At 40.2% G+C, this 22,123-nt stretch overlaps 1 protein-coding gene across 4 annotated transcripts in view; it reads right to left on the bottom strand.

The window, feature by feature from the left end:
• The window catches only part of xrcc4 (X-ray repair complementing defective repair in Chinese hamster cells 4), a 30,701-nt gene extending 17,780 nt beyond the window's left edge, over nucleotides 1-12,921 (bottom strand). For 3 of the 4 annotated variants that reach the window (XM_034602850.1, XM_034602847.1, XM_034602849.1), the window contains exons 1-4: nucleotides 12,797-12,921; nucleotides 8,406-8,549; nucleotides 4,413-4,603; nucleotides 307-473 (exon numbers count right to left, since the gene is read on the bottom strand). In XM_034602850.1, coding sequence (XP_034458741.1) covers nucleotides 307-473; nucleotides 4,413-4,603; nucleotides 8,406-8,547 — 500 coding nt within the window. In that variant the 5' untranslated portion in view covers nucleotides 8,548-8,549; nucleotides 12,797-12,921. The remainder of the gene's footprint in view (nucleotides 1-306; nucleotides 474-4,412; nucleotides 4,604-8,405; nucleotides 8,550-12,796) is intronic. The other variant, XM_034602848.1, reaches the window with a different exon arrangement.
• Nucleotides 12,922-22,123: the final 9,202 nt, after the last annotated feature.

The following is a 22,123-nucleotide window of genomic DNA, read 5'->3' as shown; positions in this document are numbered from 1 at the left end:
GAAATTAGGTAAAATGTACAAGATTTTCTGACATGTCCTGGAGTTGAAGTTTAAACTGGCATGAAGATGGCAAAACTCAAGTTAAGTACAAATCCTGGAGTAAAGCTATTTAGTTTCCACTGCAGTGTTATTTGAAGTGATATACCAGCTGTAAACCACCATTTAACGTCATAAATATGTTTTGAAAACTACTGTACTGTATATCCCAGATATTCCCTCAACTTTCAGTGAACTCTTCGGTAGAACCCGTCTGTTTCTGATTCCGAGTAGTGGAGACACTGGTTTCTGTGTGTCATGTGTGTTTACTCTGCAGTGATGCGTTGCTGTTCTTGTCTTAGTTTCCGGTTCTCCTCCTCTAGATCCTGGTTCTGGTGGTCCAGTGTATTTCCCTTCTGCAGACTGTGAATCAGTAACTCCCTCACAGCCTCCGCTGGCTCTGCGACAGACTTCAACAAAACAGAACCCAGCCTGAACTGTAGCAAGAGAACAAAAGTGAAAGAAAGATCATAAAACTCTGGCACAATGGACACGGCATATTAATTCCAGTGTTTTCACTGTTGCCACTAAATGGCAAATGCAGTTTCTGTATATGAAGGGACAGAGGAGAGTCAAACCCAAAACCCTGCCAGTGTAACATTCTTATCAATGTTAAACAGATCTTATTGATGATGCTAACCAAAAACTCCAGTTGTTTTTCATTGTCTTCTTTCTATTTGGAAGAATTATGTTCTGAGTTTTCCAGGTTGTGCTGATCTTTTTGACAAGCTAAGCCAACCTGCGATGACTGAAGCAACACACACTGTATTAGACATCAGTGTTTGTTATGAAATCCATTAACCTTTTTAAGGACAAACGAACAAACCAGCAAGAGATGGAAGACAGAATGATTTCCCAAAAAGCATAAATAAAAACTATATTATGAAACAGATTGTATTCTGAAATATTGTCGTCTTTAAAATGGTTTATGTCATTCAGCAAAGGCAGCATTGATTAATATCCAATTTTTCATTAGAGCTAACTTAATTTAGGTTTGTTTTGCCACTTACCATCTCAAAACAACACTTTTTCACATTACAAAGTTGTTGATGTGAACTTGCTGATTTACACAGAGCAATAGTAGCTCTTTTTTAGCTGTGTTTGGTCTCCACCATCTTTTGAGGGACACATCTAGCTCTATAATCACCAGTTGCACCAGTGGACAGCAGCTTTATCTGAGCTTTTCTACATGAGAACAGCTGTCTGCTGCTGAAAAGAAGGCTAATGTGAGCAGAGCAAATCAAAACAATGCAGATTGTCAGGTGACGCATCTTTGTGATTCATCCCCAGGGGTTACTTCTATTACATTCATCTGATCCATACTTGATGTATAAAAACATAAACACACAGATTAGCACAGCTTTAGAGAACATTAATCTTCCACATGCTACAATATTTGTTTTCTTCCTATGTTAGTTTAAGTTTTTGGCCTGCTCACAGACATGCAGTATAAGACGACTGTCCCCTGGGGGACAAAGTTTTCCCCTAATCACGTTTGCGCACAGATAACAGGCAGAACAGTGCCAATCACCCCTGACCTCTGCAACCATCACCTCCCTAAATAAGTGACCTTTACAGAGGTGAGAGGCACAGCTGTGTGTCTGTACAGACTGGGTAAGAGAGACAAACAGTCAGTGCGGTGGATTATTTAATCAATGACTCACTGCTGTTGTTAATTTTCCATTGTATCACTTTTCCCTAATTATACAATTTCATAACAATAACCGTGTCATTACAATTAATTTTCTATTTAAGTCAATAAATCAGATGTATGTCTTCTCTTTTTTGTTTTATTTCTAATCTCTCCTTCCCACCCTCTGCCTTTCCTAGTCATTTTGGGTTATTTACAAGTGTCTAATATTTGCCAGCCATTACTTCACCACCTCTTAGAAATGTTAAATAAATAACCTCAGACTACACAGCCAGCTAAAATAGTGCTCGAAATGGAAATACCTCTTCTGAGCTCTTCTGGCAAACACTTCCAGGTGTTGCCTCATCCTACTCTTGGTCAGTATTAAGCTTTTAATGGTTAGAGTTTCACCGAACACATTCAGGTACTTGCAGGCTCTTAAGGCATCTGGGCTGTAAAGCATCTGGTCAAACAGGATGTTGTGGACTGGTCTGAGACACCAGCATGTTGGCTGGACAGTGCTGGAAAAAGTTTCTCATGTTGTCATAGAGACACGTTTGTTTCAAAAGCTGCTTCTTACTCACAGGTCTACATTAATTAACTACTGGACACTTTTATTTAGGGAGAAACCTCAGAGGGCAACTCCACCTATTCTAAATTTACTGCAACATTAACATAGAGCTGGTGAATGTTAAAGACATTAATACGCCTGCACGCTTATGAACACAGGAGTCAAAACTTCAGAGGACAGGAGGACTGGGCTCAAGTAATCACCCTGTTAAGATCCCTGGAATATAAGTAAAAGATAAAGACATTTTTATGGTCAATGGTTTGTTTTTAAATTGAGCTTTCCTAGTCTTGATGACCACTCAAAGAACTTTATAGTACAGTTTTGCCACTCACACACGGGGGTTGGGGTTCAGTGTCTTGCCCACCAACCTTCTGGTTAGTCAACCACCCGCTTTTACCTTTGTTTTCCACACATAGTTGTTTTCAAAACATTGGGCACAAATTGTATATACCAGATATAAACAGATTTAAACAGATATAAATAAACAGATTCGGACACATTAAATGTTATACAGCGAAAACTATAACAGCTGTGAATCGCCAATGGTGGATAAAAAGTCTGATTTTACTACACAAACTGGATCAGTTGAGTGAATAAACCTTGCACTTTAAATCTATTGATGTCAATTGATCCAATAACAGGAATCACTTATGAAACATTGATACCACATGTCTCAGTCATCACAGAGAAACATACACATCACACAGAGCGCACGCTGACAAACTGCATGAGCCCAAACACACACGTTTGGTATGCTAACCACCTCATGTAACACCTGTACATGTGTGAGTCTCTGCTGGTGTTTTGCAGCGGTGGACAGGGGCTGCGATTACAGGGAAATGACCAGGAATTAGACCGAAGCCTTTCATTATGACTCATAACTTTATGACTTATGAATTTTATGGTGAGCAAGCGAAACCCTCTGATGACACATAACAGTACACTTCTGTAAAAACAAAAATTTGTAAAAAATGGGATCAGTTCATTTCCCTTTTACCTCAAAAGACGTATGTACAATTCCATTCTGTCATAACTACCATGGCAACAAAGGTTTGTGTCAACATAATGAATGAATGTGTCCACACAACTGACCCCTGAACAGGGATAACTCAGTACATTGCCAAAGGCCATCAGATTGGTAAAGTCCTTTCAGTCAACACCCAGGTTACACTTTTAACTCCTACGTCTGGAGTTTGCTAGAAGTTAACATCTCCTATTAACATTCTTTTTCACAGATCAAATCAGATGATAGTCAAAAATAGGATTTTTCATTTTCAATTTATTTGATCAGAAACAAAAACAAACCAATGTAAAAAAGACTCAACCACGTGTCCCCAAATCCTCTGATGACTTTTTAAAAAGTCATTTTGAACATGTAAAGTCGATGGTGCATTTAAATGGATTATTTGTTACATGATAAATCAGACTAAATGTGCTGATGTGCAAACAGTTTGCCACAGGGTTCACTATGAAAGTTAAATATATTTTTGACCTGCTGAAATGAAGATTATTTATGAACCAAATGAAAATCATATTTTCAACAACCCAAGCTATTTAAAAGACTGTGCCCAGAAACTTACTATGATCGGAATGTCTCTCATCACACATGATTCTTTGTAGTCATTATTCGTTTAGATAGGTTAACTGACTGCACGTCTGTGGTGAGGTACCACTGTAACCATCATATGAAGCCACGACTCTACTCAAGATTCTAGAAAAACATGACCAGCTGAAGGTGAGAGCAGACTCAACTTTAACACCATTCATCTCTTCCTCAGTTCAGTCAGGAAAATAAAACAAGCATTGGTGCACTTTTCTCTGGAGGTTTTAAACAGCCATGGTAAATGAGGGTGCACCATTATCTACAGTAAACGCAGTACTGACGTCATGTGAAACATTAACAGTGCCAGCTCTTAACATGACTCTAATGTCAACAATCACCTCCACATTTTACTGATGTTTTACTACGTTTACTACTACATTCTTTAAGTGAACCTGGTGACTCATCAGTGGGGGCAGAGAGAAATTTAAATAAACACACTCACACAAACATGTCTGACCATGAAGCCAGAGTGAAATGTGCCCGTATATCAACTCCTGCAGTTATCTGTGCTGAGATACAATAAAAAGACTAATGACTTTTCTGTGTCAGAGTTGTGTTTTTGTGGCACTTACTGAGATGTCTTTCTGCACCTTCTCATATGCCAGTGTAACCGTGGAGCTGTGGTTTGGTGGAGACGGCGTCAGGGTGAAGCTGTAGGTGATGGAGCTCTCTGTCCCAGTCAGTGCTTGCTGGAGGTCCTGGATGTACCTCTCCTTCTGCATCTCCAGCTCCTTCGCCTCCTCACACAGCGCTGCGTCCCTCACTGCACACAGAACACAAACACAACAAGGGTAACCCTGAATTACCTGCTCAACATTCACAGAAAAATGTATATACTGAAAACAGGAAAATATATAAATACGGGCAGTGTGTAAGCATATGCAATCAAACAGCTGTAACACCACCAAGAGTTCTTTCTAACACCAGGTAATGCGGCGCCAAGTGCAACACAAGTGTCTTTACTAGTTTCAGACATACACTCACAGCTGTCTTCTTTCCATCCAGCACATACATTATTAAAATGCAACTGCAGCAACGTGCATCTGAGCACCCATGAGTATGTTAAAATGAGGTGTGATCAGGCGCATTGCTGGTGCATTGCTATCTTGAAGCAGCGGAAAGCGAATGGCGAAAACCTAGTCTGCAGTCACCTATCGTGCTCAGTGGCTGTACAGAGATGTCTCAATGTGTTCATTTCAAAGTTATTTTAAAGTAGGGCAATAAAACAATATCAATAATTATTGCAAAATAAATTTTAAATAAATATATATATATATATATATATATATCCACATTATAATATCAATCCACCGAGGTGCAGGAGTACCTGGCTTTTAAAGGGGATGTGAGCATGTTCCGCCCAAAACACACCCAGGATTAATTAAGAGATCAAACGTGAAGCAAATTTTAATGTCACATTACATTCACGATGTGCGCCGCAGGACCATTTTTGTTTACTGCCGTTACACGTGTGAGTAGTAAGTATAGTAGTGAGTAACACAACTTGTAAATACTTGCCTGTTCTCCCCTGGAAAAGAGGAAGAATACTAGCTGAAGTAATTACAACTACTGCATTGAGCATTTTGTGGATTTGCCAGAGAAGCCAGCACCCTGTCCACAAGACAATCAAGAGACACACAAAGCTCGTATTCTCAATTCCTTGTCTTCTCTGGAGCCTTGTCTGGGTCGCATTATGCTAGTCACGTCACGTTTGGTGTAAACAAAATATTTTGGAACCTGGTGCAGCAACCTTTTCCTGTCATTAAATAGAAAAAAATGGTTTGGTTTGCACTTGTGCCATGAGCTTTGGACCATGAGCTTAGATCATTAAAACAGAACCCTGAGTGTTTGTCATGCAGCAGCAACAGAACTACAGAGAACTAGAATCAACCAGCCAGTCCAGAGTCAGGAAATATGGCCACAGTCTCTGCTTGTGTTCCTGATGTATAGTGTTAAATAATGGCCAGAAGAGTGTTTTGCAGAACATTATGATGTTACAGTTAAGTTGACCTTTGACCTTTTGGAAATGAAAGAAAAAAACACAATCCCAGCTTATTCAACACTTTTCTGATAAATTGACATAATTTGGACATTAAATCCTGTTGTTGTGGTCAAAATCATGTCTGGTGAGGGACGGGTGACCACTAACTAAGTGATTAGTTATTCTTTGAGTCCAATTAAAGATTTGTGTCAAATTTAAAGGTTCAGTGTGTAGAATTTAGTGACATCTAGTGGTAAAGTTGCATGTTGCAGCTGAATGCCCATCACCTCACCCTCCCCTTCCAAAAATGAAAGAGAACCTGTGGTAGCTACAGTTGTTATAAAAACTCAAAAAGGTATTTAGTTTGTCCAGTCTGGGCTACTGTAAGAAAACATGGCAGCGTCCGTAGAGAGGACCCACTCCTGATGTAAATATTAAGTTTTTAAATATAAATGGCCCATTGTGGGGTAAAGAAAACAACAATTCGTACAATTTGATGAAACACACAAGTGAAAACATCACTAGGATTATTTTATATTCAATATCTGCCAATAGATCCCTTTCACCTAAATCTTACACACTGAACCTTTAAAAAAAAAATCTCTTTAGGTTATTGCTGAGATGCTGCCTACTGGAGACTGGGATGGACAGTTGCACAAACATATCTACTGTCATGAGTCTTGCTGAGGTGATGACATAAAAAGTAAGGCTGTATAAAATGATATGTATACAATATCGATTATATAACTGCTATAGGTCTAGAAGGTCGGGGGACACATGACACACGGAGCTTCTCTTTCCAGCTTCTCCTTCCTCTTCTCAATCGTTATCACATCAAAGTAATTCATATCCCATCAATACATGTTACTGACTTGACTTCTTCCCCGGAGTCCCTTTGCCTTATCGTCCGCAGATCCAGGGCCGCGGCTGCGGCCACATCGTGGATTAGGATCTGTGGATCACGTATCAGAGGTCGTAATGGTGGATCCAGTATGGCGGATTCTGCATCGTGCTGGCTGATCGTGATAATAAAGGCAGATCCTTTATCGTGTTGGCATCAGATACTGGTGGTGGACCACGACCGAGGTGGCAGCTGATGATGGATCCTAATGGCGGCAGTGGACAATGACTGTGGACTATAGTGGCAACCGATCTTGATGGTGGATCATGATCTTGCTGGCTGCTGACCATGGACTATGATTGCAGCAGGACTGCTCGATACATAGTATTTCTCCTCAGACACTTGACCATTAATGACATTAATCCACCAATTCACTGACCTTCAGTTATACTTCAAAATGTTTACCCTTATCAATGCTGCTAAAACCTTTATCTTGATGTTCTCCTTTACACTTGACATCTATTGCACTTCTGTCCGTCCTGGGAGAGGGATCCCTCACATGTGGCTCTCTCTGAGGTTTCTACGTTCTTTTTACCCTGTTAAAAGGGTTTTTAGTAGTTTTTCCTGACTCTTGTTGAGGGTTAAGGGCAGAGGATGTCACACCTTGTTAAAGCCCTATGAGACAAATTGTGATTTGTGAATATGGGCTATACAAATAAAATTTGATTGATTGATTGATTGATAACAAATTAAAGTCAACAATGGATAAGAAAATATTACATCACAAATGCAGTGACTGCATCTCAACAGTTCTTGCTCAGAAACATCTGGATCCTGAGGTGCTGTTAGGATTTCTTTCACACTAACAGCGTGAGCCTTCAGAGAAAAGGCTGCTGAAAGGAAAACATGCCTCCAGACGCTGTTATGTGAGTGAAAGCACCTTTTTGATGTCCAAGGTCAAAGGAGAGACCTGTTAAAACTAACAGGTTATAGTGCGCAATCACACAAGATAACAAATAGTGGTTCGCAGAGAGAGAAATCTCTGAATACACAATGTGGAACTCTCAATCAAAACTTACTTCAGCGAAGAAAAAGAGAATAACAGGAGGTGTTTGGAACACAAACTCTCAGACCTTCTAACTTATTTGGAATATTAGGTTGTGATCAATGGCAAGATTCTTTTAGAAAATGACTTATGCATTCATTTATTAAGAAATTTAATCCACCACTTAGTTTTAATTGTATGCTTATGGGACATAGCTCTTGCATTATGCTTTGGCTCTTATGTATTTTATAATTCACTTTATGTTTTTGTAAACTATGTTATACACTCAATGTGCTGCTGCTTCAGGACAGTGGCAGAAAAGTGTTTGTCTTTGCTTGTAAATTCCCAGATCTCACGCAGTAATAATCCTTGGGCATGAGTTACAAAATGGATGTCTGTAATGATCCTGTAGGATCTGCATGAAGCCAGCTTGGATTCCAGCTCCTTGAAGAATCTTGGCATGAGAGGGTTCAGGCTGTTGTAGGGGACACTAATAAATCTACGGCTGGCTGTAACTGTCAGAGCAGCTGAGAAGGTCAACGATGGTGCTCTCTAAAATGAGCACAGGTGAAGTGAGAAAGGTGTGCTTGGTCAAACAGGTGAGGTTGTCCATATATCAGGCGAGTGAAAATCCGTCATGTCAGACGTGTAAAACGTGTGAAGACGTGCTGTGAGGTCATGCTTGGCTAGGTCTTTACCTTCTCCTCTCCATGCTCCCTGTCCATCAGTTAGCACCAACTGGAAGCCTGAACCTAGGCTCTGCCCCCTCCAGTCCACCCGCAGGAAGTAGGTGGAGTCAGGCTGAGAGGAGACATCAATTTCACGCACTGAGGTGTGCATCTCTGCAAAAAAAACAACAAAAAAAAACAGACAAGGTTAAAGAAACCGCTTAATTTATTATAGTTATCAGATTTTCAGCCACTTAAATATGATGCTTTCTTGCATTCACCATTTCATATCATTATAAATTGAATGTTTTGGGGTTATTCGTTGCTGCAAAATATGACGTGAAACCTAATTTCTCATCGGTTCTTGTCATCACTTCATTCACATAATTTGTGTGTATTTTTAACTAGGACAAAGGTCAGCAAAGATAAAAAATGCTAAGTCTGTGGTAAAGGGAGCTCCTATCCTCAACAAAACACAAAACACACAAAAAAATCACAATAGGCCACATACACATAATACATTATGACGTATGACATATGATATGTCTCCTTTAAGCCAAAATAAACAAGAAGTTCCTCAAATTTCCAGTGGCAAACTCCATTTTTTGGATGAGTCTTACTGGAAATGATAACTGTAAACAGGGGATACTGAGTTACTACGGGTCTGTTTGATAGAAACATGAACAATAAGTCGGACAATATAATGCTAAATTCCCTAAGTCCTTCTTCACTGGGCCATTTTCAATCGGATCCGTGTCTTTTTTTATCAAATTAAAGTCGTCCTGATTTTGTTTGTTCTTTCCTGAGGATGTTTGTAATGAGCATGTCGCTTCAGATGTTACCCAAAACAGTGAAACACTAAAAGACAGGTTGTTCACAAACTTGTGACTGGCAGAGTGAGCTGACAGCCCTAATTGGTGAAGGTGTACAGAGCTGGTGCAAACCTGTCATCACTCCCGCTGCTGTTACATCATTTTCCTGGCATTTGTTGCAGCCTGCTGTTCAGCCGACGCTTCACCTCCCCTCACCACAGCTTCCAGCTTCCAGCTAAATGACTCAACCTCCTGACTATGGGTCTGGTTTTACAGCAATGAGTTGATATGCTGTGAATTTATCCATGCAGCAGCATTCAGCAGGGGGCAGAGGAATTAAATTATAGATAGAATAAAAGACATATTGAGGGTCCGCAGAGAGTGGATCAAACATCAGGGACCCCATGAGGCTTGGCCATGAGAAACCTAAAGGCCTCCAAAAGAGGAAACACACAAGGTCTGCCTGTTTGCTGTTTCAGAACTGTGAACTCAACTGCTATCAAACACTTGAGTCACCTATTTAATTATCTGGTCACTGATTCTTAATGTAATTTTCAATTCTTATTTATTATTTATTTTTGCCTTTTCAAAATTTGAAATAAAGAAGGAGAGCATGTTTGTTTGATGTTAAAATGTCAGCTAAAACTGTTCATCTGCTCAAAATTAGAGGCTTTTTGACTACCTTTGTCTGAAATCAAGGACTTTGGCTATGACAGTTGCCTGCATGGAGGCACTAACATTCAAATTATCAGTAAATGATCCAGATCTCATCCTTCTACTAAGTTTGGTGCAAGTTGGTTCAGTTTTCAAATCACATTATTATATATTATAGATTATAATCCTGCTGAAAAATAATCAGACAGCACTGAAAACATTACTATTAGTATTGAACATTTACAAAAATAAAATGTTGTCATATTTGCTAAAACTGTCACGATGTCCTGAAAGTAGTAGATGAGACTAGATAAGATGGCTGATGCTTGTAGCAATGACATGTTATAGGGAGAATTCAATGCTCCCATTTCTAAACAACCAATTAGAGCCTGAGGAGTGTCGGACCTCGTGTCAATCACGTTACTGTGACGATGTTGCTCAGCTTAGCTTATTTCTGATGATAAGGCTGCTGGTGAGCATTGTTTTATTGGAAAGTTACAGAATATCCAAACTGTTGTGTTGGCTGTTAGAAGTTTGATATTCATGGAAGTCTGCTCACACAGCGAGGTGTTGCTACAGTGATTTACTGTGTAACCTGAGCGAGCCAAAAAGTGAGGCATTAATTATCTGTTCACTTCACTGAAAAATGCGCAGACCTCATGTTAGAAGGAGAATTATGTTATTGTTAAACATTGGTTTTCCTTAGTGCCATTTGGTCGTGTAAAGACCAAAATGAGCAGGGCTCTTGTAAATGATTAGTCCAGCTCCACGCAGACCGTGTTATCACAGCGCTGTAAGCACTGTAATGCACTAATACACAACCTCTCATTAGGTGTAAGTACAGGCTGAGCAGGGTGAAGGAGAGAAACTTGCACCTCAGTTAGCTGGATACTAATGACTGACCACAGCAGCATGCTTCCTAACTCAGCCAGACACATGTTTCTACAGAGCACAACAGAAGCTTCATCTTTAACAACATCCTTTTCACACCTGCTTCACAAGTAAATATATGCGCAGTACGACCAAAATCTCATTTGGAAAAAAATGTAGTTAGTGAGGACACTGAGGTCATGTCTTCTGTATTTTGGGGGGAAAATTTCTAAATTTCAACAAAGTGGGGATGGTTTATATTAAGAAGTTTTTCCAAACGGTGGATTGGCTGGTTCCAGTGTTCAGCAGGGATGTCAGTTCTTCCACTCGGCTGTCCTGATCTCAATTTCAGTGTATGTAATGTAACTATGTTAAATTGGATCACTGCTGCAGAATAATTGATAGTCTAACTAGTTATTAGTTGCAGGCAGCCTTAAAAAAAACAGGGTAAAGGAGATAATCCCCACAATGGAAAAGCTGTCACCAGAGCCTGACATCTTGCCGGTATGATAATCACTCAGTTGATCTGTGTTCCGTCCATCCACGATTAACTGACTAATTGTTTCTGCTTTTTAATTTTGATTTACTTTTGCTAAGACTTGTACCCATGACCTCAGTTTTTCTGTCCTCAGAGAATCATTGGTGATTATGGAAGCTGTATTTGGATAAACGTAATCGTTAAATGGAATTTGGTGTGACTTTCTTCTCATGCAGGAGTGTGCATCTCACCCTCAAAGGACAGCAGAAAAGGGGAAAAGCGTTGCAGCATATAGCTTAACGTTTGCTTAACTGGGTGAACTTAGGTGGATATTCAACAGACTAAAGCAGATTCAGCTGATTCAGCATTCACATGATTGTTTTCCATGTGTTTTTCTTCAGTCTTCAACCACTCCTACCATACAGTAGTTCCACCAATTTCAACCATTCAAACATCAAAACATTCAGCTTGACGTCTGTCATTCACACAATGATGTCAGCACTAGATAATCCTCACAATGTACTTTCAAATGATGTCATTTAAGAAATGCTTATACTTCTCTTGTAGCTCCCACATCATATACTTCACAATTAAAGTTTACTCACAATTTAAAGCTAATTTATAAACAACGTTGTGCTTTTTCACGCTGTGTGCTCAATGGATTTTTTTCCACAAACTTTAACAACAGAGGAGCTGGAAGCAGCCCCACAGACTTGATTGACTACAGGCATCTCCAGCTCGATGATTTTGAAATGGTCATGTCTGCTTCATTTTGCATGTACATACAAGCAGGTGTCGCTGAGTGGCTGATTAAATAAACATTGTTATTATCCCTGTGGGGAAAGCTCATTGATATTATGATCCTCAACTCAATTGCTACCGCCACACACACTTTTCTATGTGAACCACCTCATTCATTTAGAGCGGTTTTAAGTCATTTATTTCTACGTTCAGCTTTGTACGCATATCCTGTTTCAGCGACATGATCCACTCTCAGCTCCCACATTCAATTAGCTGAGATGGTTTTAAAGCAATTTATTGAATCTAATTCTGAAATCTTGCTTCAATCAGGATTCATCTTTTCTCCCCCGATTGTTGAGTCTGCATTTCAACTCTTTTAGGTACAGACTTCAACTTTCAAAACCTCGGCTCAACTTTGGCTTGCAGGTTTTTCAGCTAAGCAATGCTTTTCAACACATCCAACTAATTCAACTGTCTTTAACTTTTCTTTTCATAAAAATGCAACTAATATTCAGCTGTCTGCAACTTTGTCACAGGATTAAGTTAGCAATACAGTTTCTATTTGTTATCATGCAATCTGATGAGACCTAGCAGTTAGTAATCTAGCACGTGTGACCATAGGGCTCCTTTGTATCGTAAATCAGTGCTTATAAATGTTGTTGGACAGCTTTCACGTCCCCTGATCCAGGGATTCATGCTCATATTATTGTTCAACTGGTGACGACACAGACGAACACTGTACAAAACGAAGCCTTCAGTAAAAGAGGAGGGGGGGTGAGCCACTGTCCTGCTGCTACCAGGCTCGGTTTTCTTCTTAAAACACCTACAAGTCACAGCGTCCACACCTCCACCACTTTCTATCTCACCCGCAGCTTCACCGTGTCGGGCCCTCGGTTTGTCTCACGGAGGAAATCCCCACCTTTCGTTTGCTTCACTTCAACCACAACCCACAGCAGCGCCGGGCACTGGGATTCTACGTCATCACTCTGCGACGGAGCTTAACAGCTGATCTCGGGGGCGGGGAGGCAGGTTAAACAAGTCATACAAGTCATCATCAATACATTTTATCAAAAGCAACCAATTTTCATTTATAGGAGAGAAATTATCCACGATCAACAATTTGATTTGATTAGATTTTTGTTATACTTACATGTGCATGTTAAAACCGTTGGAAATGGAATGCTGTAATGGAAACAGCAAATGTTCATTATGTGAAATGTCTGCATACAGAGGTTCAGTGCACACAGCAGCAGCACGTCGTTGGATGGGACCTCCTGAATCCACTGCCACAGAACTCAAACACGTTTTAAACTATGTAGTCACATTCCATCAGTTTGATGAAATTATAAGAAATTGAGGCAAAGTTTCCACTAAAGTGAGCACGGGAGACAAATTCAGGATTTTGGTTTAATGTGACCAACAATTACATTATATTACATTACATGTCATTTAGCTGACGCTTTTTATCCAAAGAGACACCTCCAATTAGTGCGGTCTTAAGATTTCAAGTTTACACTCAAAACATTTAAAACATATTAAACATATTAACATTAAAACATATAAATATCAGCAGTGAAGTTATTTCACTGAAAATGTTCTGTACCACTGAAACAACATACTATATCAATCAATCAATCAAATTTTATTTGTATAGCCCCTATTCACAAATCACAATTTGTCTCATAGGGCTTTACACATCAATAACACCTTTGGTCCCGTTCATGCAGACTCCGGTGGATGTTAGTGACATATCTTCATTTGTGTACCTTTGTGTCATCAGGTGTTCCAGGCTTTTAATTGCAATAGCGTTACAAGCCGAACCTGAGGGTACACTGAGGCCAAAGGTAAATCTGACTGTCTACTGGCTTGTATGGCAGTACTATGAAAGCCATGTAGCCCGCTCAGTAGATCAGACATCATTACCTCTGTGCCTTTTTAAACTAACAAGGTGTGACATTCTCTGCCCTTAACCCTCAACAAGAGCAAGGAAAAACTACTAAAAAAAACTTTTAACAGGGTAAAAAGAACGTAGAAACCTCAGAGAGCCACATGTGAGGGATCCCTCTCCCAGGACGGACAGAAGTGCAATAGATGTCAAGTGTAAAGGAGAACATCAGAAAGATAAGGGTTTTAGCAGCATTGATAAGAATAAACATTTTGAAGCATAACTGGCGGTCAATGAATTGATGGATTATTGTCAGTAACGGTCGAGGATCCGAGGAGAAATACTATATATCAAGCAGTCCTGCTGCAATCATAGTCTATGGTCAGCAGCCACCACGATCATGATCCACCATCAAGATCGGATGCCATTATAGTCCACAGTCATTGTCCATCAGGATCCATCATCAGCTGCCACCTCGATCGTGGTCCACCACCACTATCAGATGCCAACACGATACAGGATCCGCCATTATTGTCATGATCAGCCACGCGGCCCTGGATCTGCGGACAATAAGGCAAAGGGACTCCGGGGAAGAAGTCAAGTCAGTAACATGTATTGATGAGATATTAATTTCTTTGATGTGATAAGGATTGAGAAGAGGAAGGAGAAGCTGGAAAGAGAAGCTCTGTGTGTCATGTGTCCCCCGACATTCTAAACCTATAGAAGCATAACTAAGAGCAGGTCTAAGACAAGCCTGGACCAGCTCTAACTATAAGCTTTATCGTAAAGGAAGGTTTTAAGCCTACTCTTAAAACGTACAGATGGTGTCTGCCTCCCGAACTGAAAGTGGGAGATGATTCCACAGGAGAGGAGCTTGATAGCTGAAAGCTCTGCTCCTACTCTACTTTTAGAGACTTTAGGGACGACAAGTAAGCCTGAATTCTGGGAGCGCAGTCCTCTAGTGGGTTGATAAGGTACTATCAGCTCTTTGAGGTATAATGGTGCCATATTATTAAGGGCCTTGAAGGTGAGGAGGATAATTTTAAATTCTATTCTAGATTTAACTGGAAGCCAGTGTAGCGAAGCTAATACAATGGACTTACTGAGATTACCAGACAAATATTTTTAGTATTAGATATGTCCTGACATAGTTCCACAGGGAATTTGTGAAGGCTATATATTCAGGACAACTTAAAAACCAGACAGATGAAGCAAGTCAAAGCAATAATAGTCTTCCCTCTCTCAGTGTCTCTCTGTGTTGATTTGGTTTCCCTGTCAGCGAGGCAAAGGCAACAAGCTGTTTGCCACATGTTGTTGAGAGGGAAATGAAGGGATTACGGAAAGAGCATGATTTGAGTTCTGCAAACAGACACTCTCTCCAAGAATAATTGCCTTGGGAGGCTGATCGGGCATTAAAGGACACACACAGAAACAGGGGGCCCACATCAGCTGATTCTCCACAGAAACGTATAGTGTGTGTGTGTGTGTGTGTGTGTGTGTGTGTGTGTGTGTGTGTGTGTGTGTGTGTGTGTGAGCATGATTAGAATCGACTGAATAACCTGTACAGCTCTCCCAGACGGCCTCCAAGTGCACGTGTCAAGGATCGTGGGAAATATTAATTTCAAGTCAGAGATTCTGCAAGATAATTCTGACTTGTTTACTAAAAAATCAGTGACAAACTCACAACCTCAAACTCACTCACTACAAAAGGCCAACAAGCTGAAACTGATTTATCAGTGGGCAAAGCACCAAAATCGGAGCCCCAAACATATAAGGCCTCAGTGGGGCCGCTTTGATATATTCATTGTAATACCTGTGGAAATGGCTGAAGCAACAACTAATATTGAGTTTTCATGATTTTCAGTAATGACAGCAAGGAAACAAGGCGACTAAAAAATTCTTGCCATAAACTTTCAAAGGCATCTACCGATTCATTCCACAAACATCTGTCTGTCTGTCTGTCTGTCTGTCTGTCTGTCTGTCTGTCTGTCCTGTATGTGGAACGCATATCTCGTGGACCATTCATCTTAATGGCTGACACACTTGGCATGTGGCCTAGGGAAAGTGCAGCGGCGAATTTGTACTGTATTGTTTTGTAAGTGTATGTATAATTACTATGTGAAGCTTCACCATGAGATTATTATTATCATTATTTCTATGGCAGTGTTTAGACCTTCATTATACCCTGGGCATTAAACAAAGTTGGAACGCCTCTGAGAGAGGAAAGCTCTATCTGCTCATATGGTGTTAGTGATAATGAGTAACTTATGAATGATTGATAATATTATTAACTCTGGATGGGACTTTCCATTGTCTTGGCTGCTTTTTACCCTGAAGGGCTAGGGTCAGAGGTGGGGACCTCCTGTACTAAATCAAAAAAATAGAAAGACTTAGTAATGAACTTGTGTTAGTTTGCTCTGTTTTTGTTGACCCCAGTGCTAATTATTTCCTGTTCAGCTTTTGTTTCTCATTAACTAGTTTTTAATATCTTTTCAGACTGTTTACTGTCTCACAGGATGTTCATCGGAGACTTTGTCCCACTTTGCAGTTTGTAATCATCTCTTCTTACTCATATAAACCTCAGATAACTAAATCCTTTTTATATGATAGGATAAGAAGCCACCAACTCAATTACGTTCCATTTTAAAATCAATATTCCATTAATTAGCAAGTTAGTGATTCTATTTTTTTTATTCCATGAGTAAGTAAGGATATGTCTTGCATTAAAGCCAAAATTTGAAATTCTCAGCTTTATCATTTTCTGGTGGTAGTTTTGAAGAAGAAATACTGTCCACATGTCTGAGCTGAGAAACTGAGTTTAATCCATAGACTGCACCACTTTGCACACACATTCTCTCGTTCTTCTCCAAGCAAAACCTTACGATACCAAAATAATTATAACTCGAATGGCACACCCCACTTAAGGTCAACCAAGTTGCACCAAATAGCACTTACTCATAGCTTTTTTTAATCAAAAACCATGCTTTTTCCCCTGGTATATTGGTGAAAATATAAAAATGTTAAAGAAAGTGGTGTTATGGATTCGCCCCTTTCTCTGGATCTGCAACAAAATTAAATGGGTTCTTTCTTGGTCCATCTTACCACAAACCTTTGTGGAAAACCGTGCATTAGTTTTTGCATAATCCTGATGACAAACAAATGCAGAAATTTATGTAATTTTTTTAAGAAAAGCAAGTAAGAAATGTATTTATTTAATATTTTTTCAGCGTCAGGAAGAGGCAGCAAGATGTGCAAAGGCTGTCACTCAAGCCAGACAAGGGCAGTGGATAAAAAGGGAGAGCATGGAGAAACGAAAGATCAGCTTAAAGGACCTGTGGGGAATGGAAGCAAGTAGGATTAGCTTCCTGCTTAAAGCAACCTATGATGTCCTTCCCTCACCCAAAAAATCGACAGCAGCGTCTGAACGAGGATCTATCCTGCCCACTATGCTCAACTCCAGCTACCCTCAGGCACATCCTCACTGGTTGTAACATCTTTCCCAAGGTAGGTATTCATGTACATGGAGACACAACCAGGTACTCAAATGCCTTGCAGCAACAATAGAAACGAAGAGAACATCAAACATCAAAAGCAGTTCAAAGGACAAATATGTCCGAGAGGGGGAACAGGGACAGAGAGGGCCTCCTCCTGGGACCAGGAGTGGTCAGTTGGAGCAAGCCCGAAACTGGGAGATGTTGGTGGACGTGGGCCAGTGGCTTACAGTCCCATCACATATTGTAACTACCACCCCAAGACCTGACCTGATACTCTGGTCCAACACACTGCACATCATCTATTTAATAGAATTGACAGTACCCTGGTAGGATAATGTTGTTGAAGCGAATGAGAGGAAAAGGCTGAAGTATGCAGACATGGCATTTGAGGCAGAGCAACGTGGCTGAAGAGAAATAGTTAGGGTTGGCTGCAGGGGTTTCCTTGCAACATCCACCATCAGGTTGCTCAGAGATCTGGGAATCCACAGACAAGCCCTGCGCCAGACCATAAAAGAAGCATCACACACTGCAGCCAATGGCTCTGGATCAGAAGGACAGATCCCAACTGGGCCCCAAGATGCTAGGGACATGCACCCAGGTCTGATCAACCTGTTGTTGGTCTGCCTTAGAAGAGGGTGTCTTGTGATTAAAAGGCTGAAACACCTGATGACACTAAGGTACACAACTGAAGACATGTCCCTAACATCGACATCGATACAACCGATAACATCAACTGGCAGTAGGCATTAATTAGTGCAGTAGAACATACAAGGGATATTCTCCATGTTCTACAATTAGAATGCGCTAGTTTAAAAAGGCATAGAGGTAATGATGTCTGATCTACTGAGCATGCCACATGGCTTTCAGATTACTGACATACAAGCCAGTAGCCAGTCAGATTTACCTTTAGCCTCAGTGTACCCTCAAGTTCGGCCTGCATCATTGATTACAAGGCCAAAACACTTGAGACGCTAAGGTTCACAACTGAAAGTAAAGTATTGTATAATCTGTATTTAATTAGATACAGTTTTGGACACAGCCTCCTCCATCCTGCCCACAGGCCTTCATAATGCAGCCTCATCAGTTAACCAAACTGACTTCCTGACGTCTCTGTAAACACATATCTGGCCTTGGTTTTTGTTATTGTTTTTATTAGTTTGGGTTGTTGATGTACTTGCTAACAATCCGTTGACTCCACTGTGGGGCTGTGTGAGATGAGATACACACGTAAATCCAACTGTGTTAAGCAACATTTTGGTTAAACAATGCTATTTTCTGTCCAGTAATGTAGCTGGATCTGTGGTCAAAAACACACACAAATATTCTTTATGTGGGCCAAGTGAAGCTGGGTTACTCAAGAGCTGAGGAGTTTCTCCTCTATAATGTGGTTTCCTCCTGCTGAGTGATAACCAGCGATAACTTGTGCCTAAATGATATAACAAGCCTCAAATGTTTATTTATGAGCATGCCCATAGTCAGCTCAAAAGCAGCTGCTGAGAATTCACAGAATTTCGGTTTGGTTGATCCTGACAGACCTCTGAGGAATTGGAGATAGAAAAGGTCAACAAACGTGTGCTCTCTCCAGGGTTTGGGGTCATTTATTTAGATTGGCACTGTGTTTGGTTTGGTAGGTGTCGATGAGAACAGGCAGAGAAGACAGTATCTGCAAAGTTAAGTACAGTGTTTTTGGAAGGTGAGCTGGATTCTGTTTTTAAGGACAACTTCAGGGCTATTCAGGGCCGATTTTGGGCTCCTGGAAAACCAACAATCACCATGATTGGATTAACAGCACGAGCAAGAATTAATGGCCCATAAAAAATGTGGAACTATTTTAAGTTCCTCCCAATTTGTTTCATTTGTCTCATTTCCAATTTCTCAGTTAAAAGATGACACTGCACTTACCTTGATTGCTGTTATGTGACATGATATCGCAACAAAAACAAAATCTGATGGTGGCCAGATATTCAGACAGGTTGTAAATGTTGCTGTTTTCAGCACTGTTGCTGTATTATTGGGCTGCTGTGGAAGAGCGGGCCATCCACTAACCAGAGGATCGGCGGTTCAATCCCATTCCAAACCCATTTCGGGTGCCAAACGGCAAGATACTGAACCCCACTTTGCTCCTGACAGCAGTGTATGAGTGATGGAGAAATAGATGCACTGTAAGGGTGAATGGCAAAACAGTAAAGTGCTTTGAGTGGTCATCAAGACTAAGAAAACACTAAAATATAAATACAAATCATTTACCATTTACAGATCTACAAAGAACTTGGTGAGGGATGAAGCTCAGCTTGAAAAAATGTTTTTTCTAAAGAAGCGCAAATTGGGGCAAATCTTAGCCACTTTTCAGTCACCGGTGTGACCCTATGAACGAGAGGTTGGGCTGTCAGAAATTAAAACAGAAATTAATGTAAATGAGAGCAGCTTCATTGGTAATTTGATTATAATAAAAATTATGCAATGACATCATAAATATATTCTTTATTAATAAGTGTATTACACAATTCTTCTTCTTCTTCTTCTGTGTTGCTGTCCATTATTTATTAGGAAACAAGCACTATGTTACTCCACAGTACTGCATAATGAGAAAGTGGCCCTGACTATGTTTTGTCCAGTGGACTCAACGAGAGCCCTCAGAAGTTGCCTGGACATATCAGATAAGCAGAAACATGTTTCCCAGTGGCTCCTGGCATCACCAGAGGGCTTGACCACAGAGCACAGTCTTATTAGCTCCAATAGACTTCTAACCTTCATTTTCTCCTCTCCTCCATCATTAGCCGTAATTCTTCACTTTCATCTCTCCCTTCTCTGGACTACTCAGGGATCCTTCCGCCTGTCTTCAGCATCGCCTACACCCAGTAGCCGCAAGCTCTTCAGGCTAGATTCTGCGGTAATGACTTCCAGCTCAAACTTCAGGTAACAAGCATTTCCTGGTAGTTGTGTTTGCCCGAGGACAACTCCTGACCAACTTACTGCAGCTCCCTGGGGCCCCTGAGGATCAGCGGTGTCTTTGTCACTGAAGTTATGTTCAGACTTCGGAAATATAATTTTGCAGGCTTTGTCACTCATTGATGGCTTATTTTCATGGAGAGGTTAATAAACTGTAACAGCTATATGAAACATCTCTGTATGTCCCTCATCAACAGCTCCACAGAGACACAGAGACGTTTGACAGTGGACGCTTTTTTATCTGTAAACTGGGAAGATTCAACCTATATTCCAAAGCATTGCCACGATATTATTGGAATGAATGATTCTTCAATGAACAACACAATGAACATGAACATATTCTAGTATTTGCTTAATATGTCACTATGGATATCATCCATTTTTTAAACCAACCTTTTGGATGCACACACAGTAAATAAAAAGACACATGCTGGGATCCACATTTTAAAAGATGTGTTATGAAGTATATCAAAACAGAGCATATACTTAATGAGTTTTTGTAGGTTTTTATCATTTTTTCTCATAGAAAATGTGTTCATTGTTTTTCTGTCTTCACTCTCAAGATGAACAAGACTGAATCTGAAGAACTACCTGTGTTCAGATTCAGTCTTGTGTTTGGTCTGTTTGTTTCAGTTTCTTTTTTGTGGTTTGTTTGTGTGTATTTAAAAAATTTAAAAAATTTATCAAAAAAAATTGTGTCTCTATTTTTTTAGTCTAGTTGTATTTTAAGTAGCTTTGTGTTTTGAGTCACTTTGGTGGATTTGAAACTGTATATATTTACGAGTCCCTTGTTTTTAGTCTATGTGTCTTTGAGTCTCTGAATTTTATTCTTTTGAGTCACTTTTGTGTTTGTTTTGAGTCTCTACATGTTTGTATTGAATCTCTTTTATGTTTGTTTTTAGTCTCTTTTATGTTGTGTCTCTTGTATTTGTTTTGTGTCTCTTTGTAGTTATTTTGCATCACCACTCCCTGATGAGTCACACTTCTACCTATTTATCAATGTTCAAAATAAGGCTTCCATTACAGTGGCATGTAGTGGGGCAATAAAGCCAGCACACTGTTGATGCTGTGAAATTTAGCAACATTTGCACAAAAAAAAGCCCCACAGCTGTCCCTCTCCTCAGCCCATCAACCCCTCTCTCACAAGGAGGGCAGTTAAAACACAGTCCATAAATGTAGGCAGTGAAGTTCATTAGGGCTGGCCTAGTTTTGGAGGCAGGGGCACTAGAGAGGGGCAGAGGAGCTTGAATCGGGGTCTGGGGGGGTTCTTGGTACATGACGGAGCTTATGGATATTTACTGTTAAAGGGACCTCCATGAGCTGTTGTCAGGGGGGCCCAGAAACTCGAGCAGCAGTCCTGCATGGAGGGCTTAGAATGGGATGAATCTGCATCCAGGCCAGCTGAAGTAACAATAGCATTAAATCGTCCCGTGGAGACACTTCCTGTGTCTGTTTGGTGTGAGAAGAACTAACACGGAAAATCATCTTTATCCTGTATACAGGAAAACTAAAGACGGAGGGATCTGTTGTAATTTAAAATGAATTGTAAATGGAGGCATACATTGAGATGACCTTTTTTTTGAAGGACAAATAGTACCACTCAGAAACTGTGTGAATTACCTTATAATTTAGATTGTTCTCGGATGTTTATTGTAAAAACAAATCTCCCTACCTGTACACTTATTTTTGTTTGTATAAACAATCTCTCTCTGTTTCATTGATAACTTTAGCTGCTTTGACAACTGGAAAGGTCGTAACAGACGATGTATAAATCCCCCCAAATGAATAGAAACATCCTTTAAATAAACAAGACACTTGAAAGTGCTCAAATGCCATTTGCTGTATAAACTGTTCTGCATGTGCGC

Source organism: Hippoglossus hippoglossus, chromosome 12, assembly GCF_009819705.1.
Source record: "Hippoglossus hippoglossus isolate fHipHip1 chromosome 12, fHipHip1.pri, whole genome shotgun sequence".
NCBI lineage: Eukaryota > Metazoa > Chordata > Actinopteri > Pleuronectiformes > Pleuronectidae > Hippoglossus > Hippoglossus hippoglossus.
This window is presented reverse-complemented; position numbering and strand designations above follow the sequence as displayed.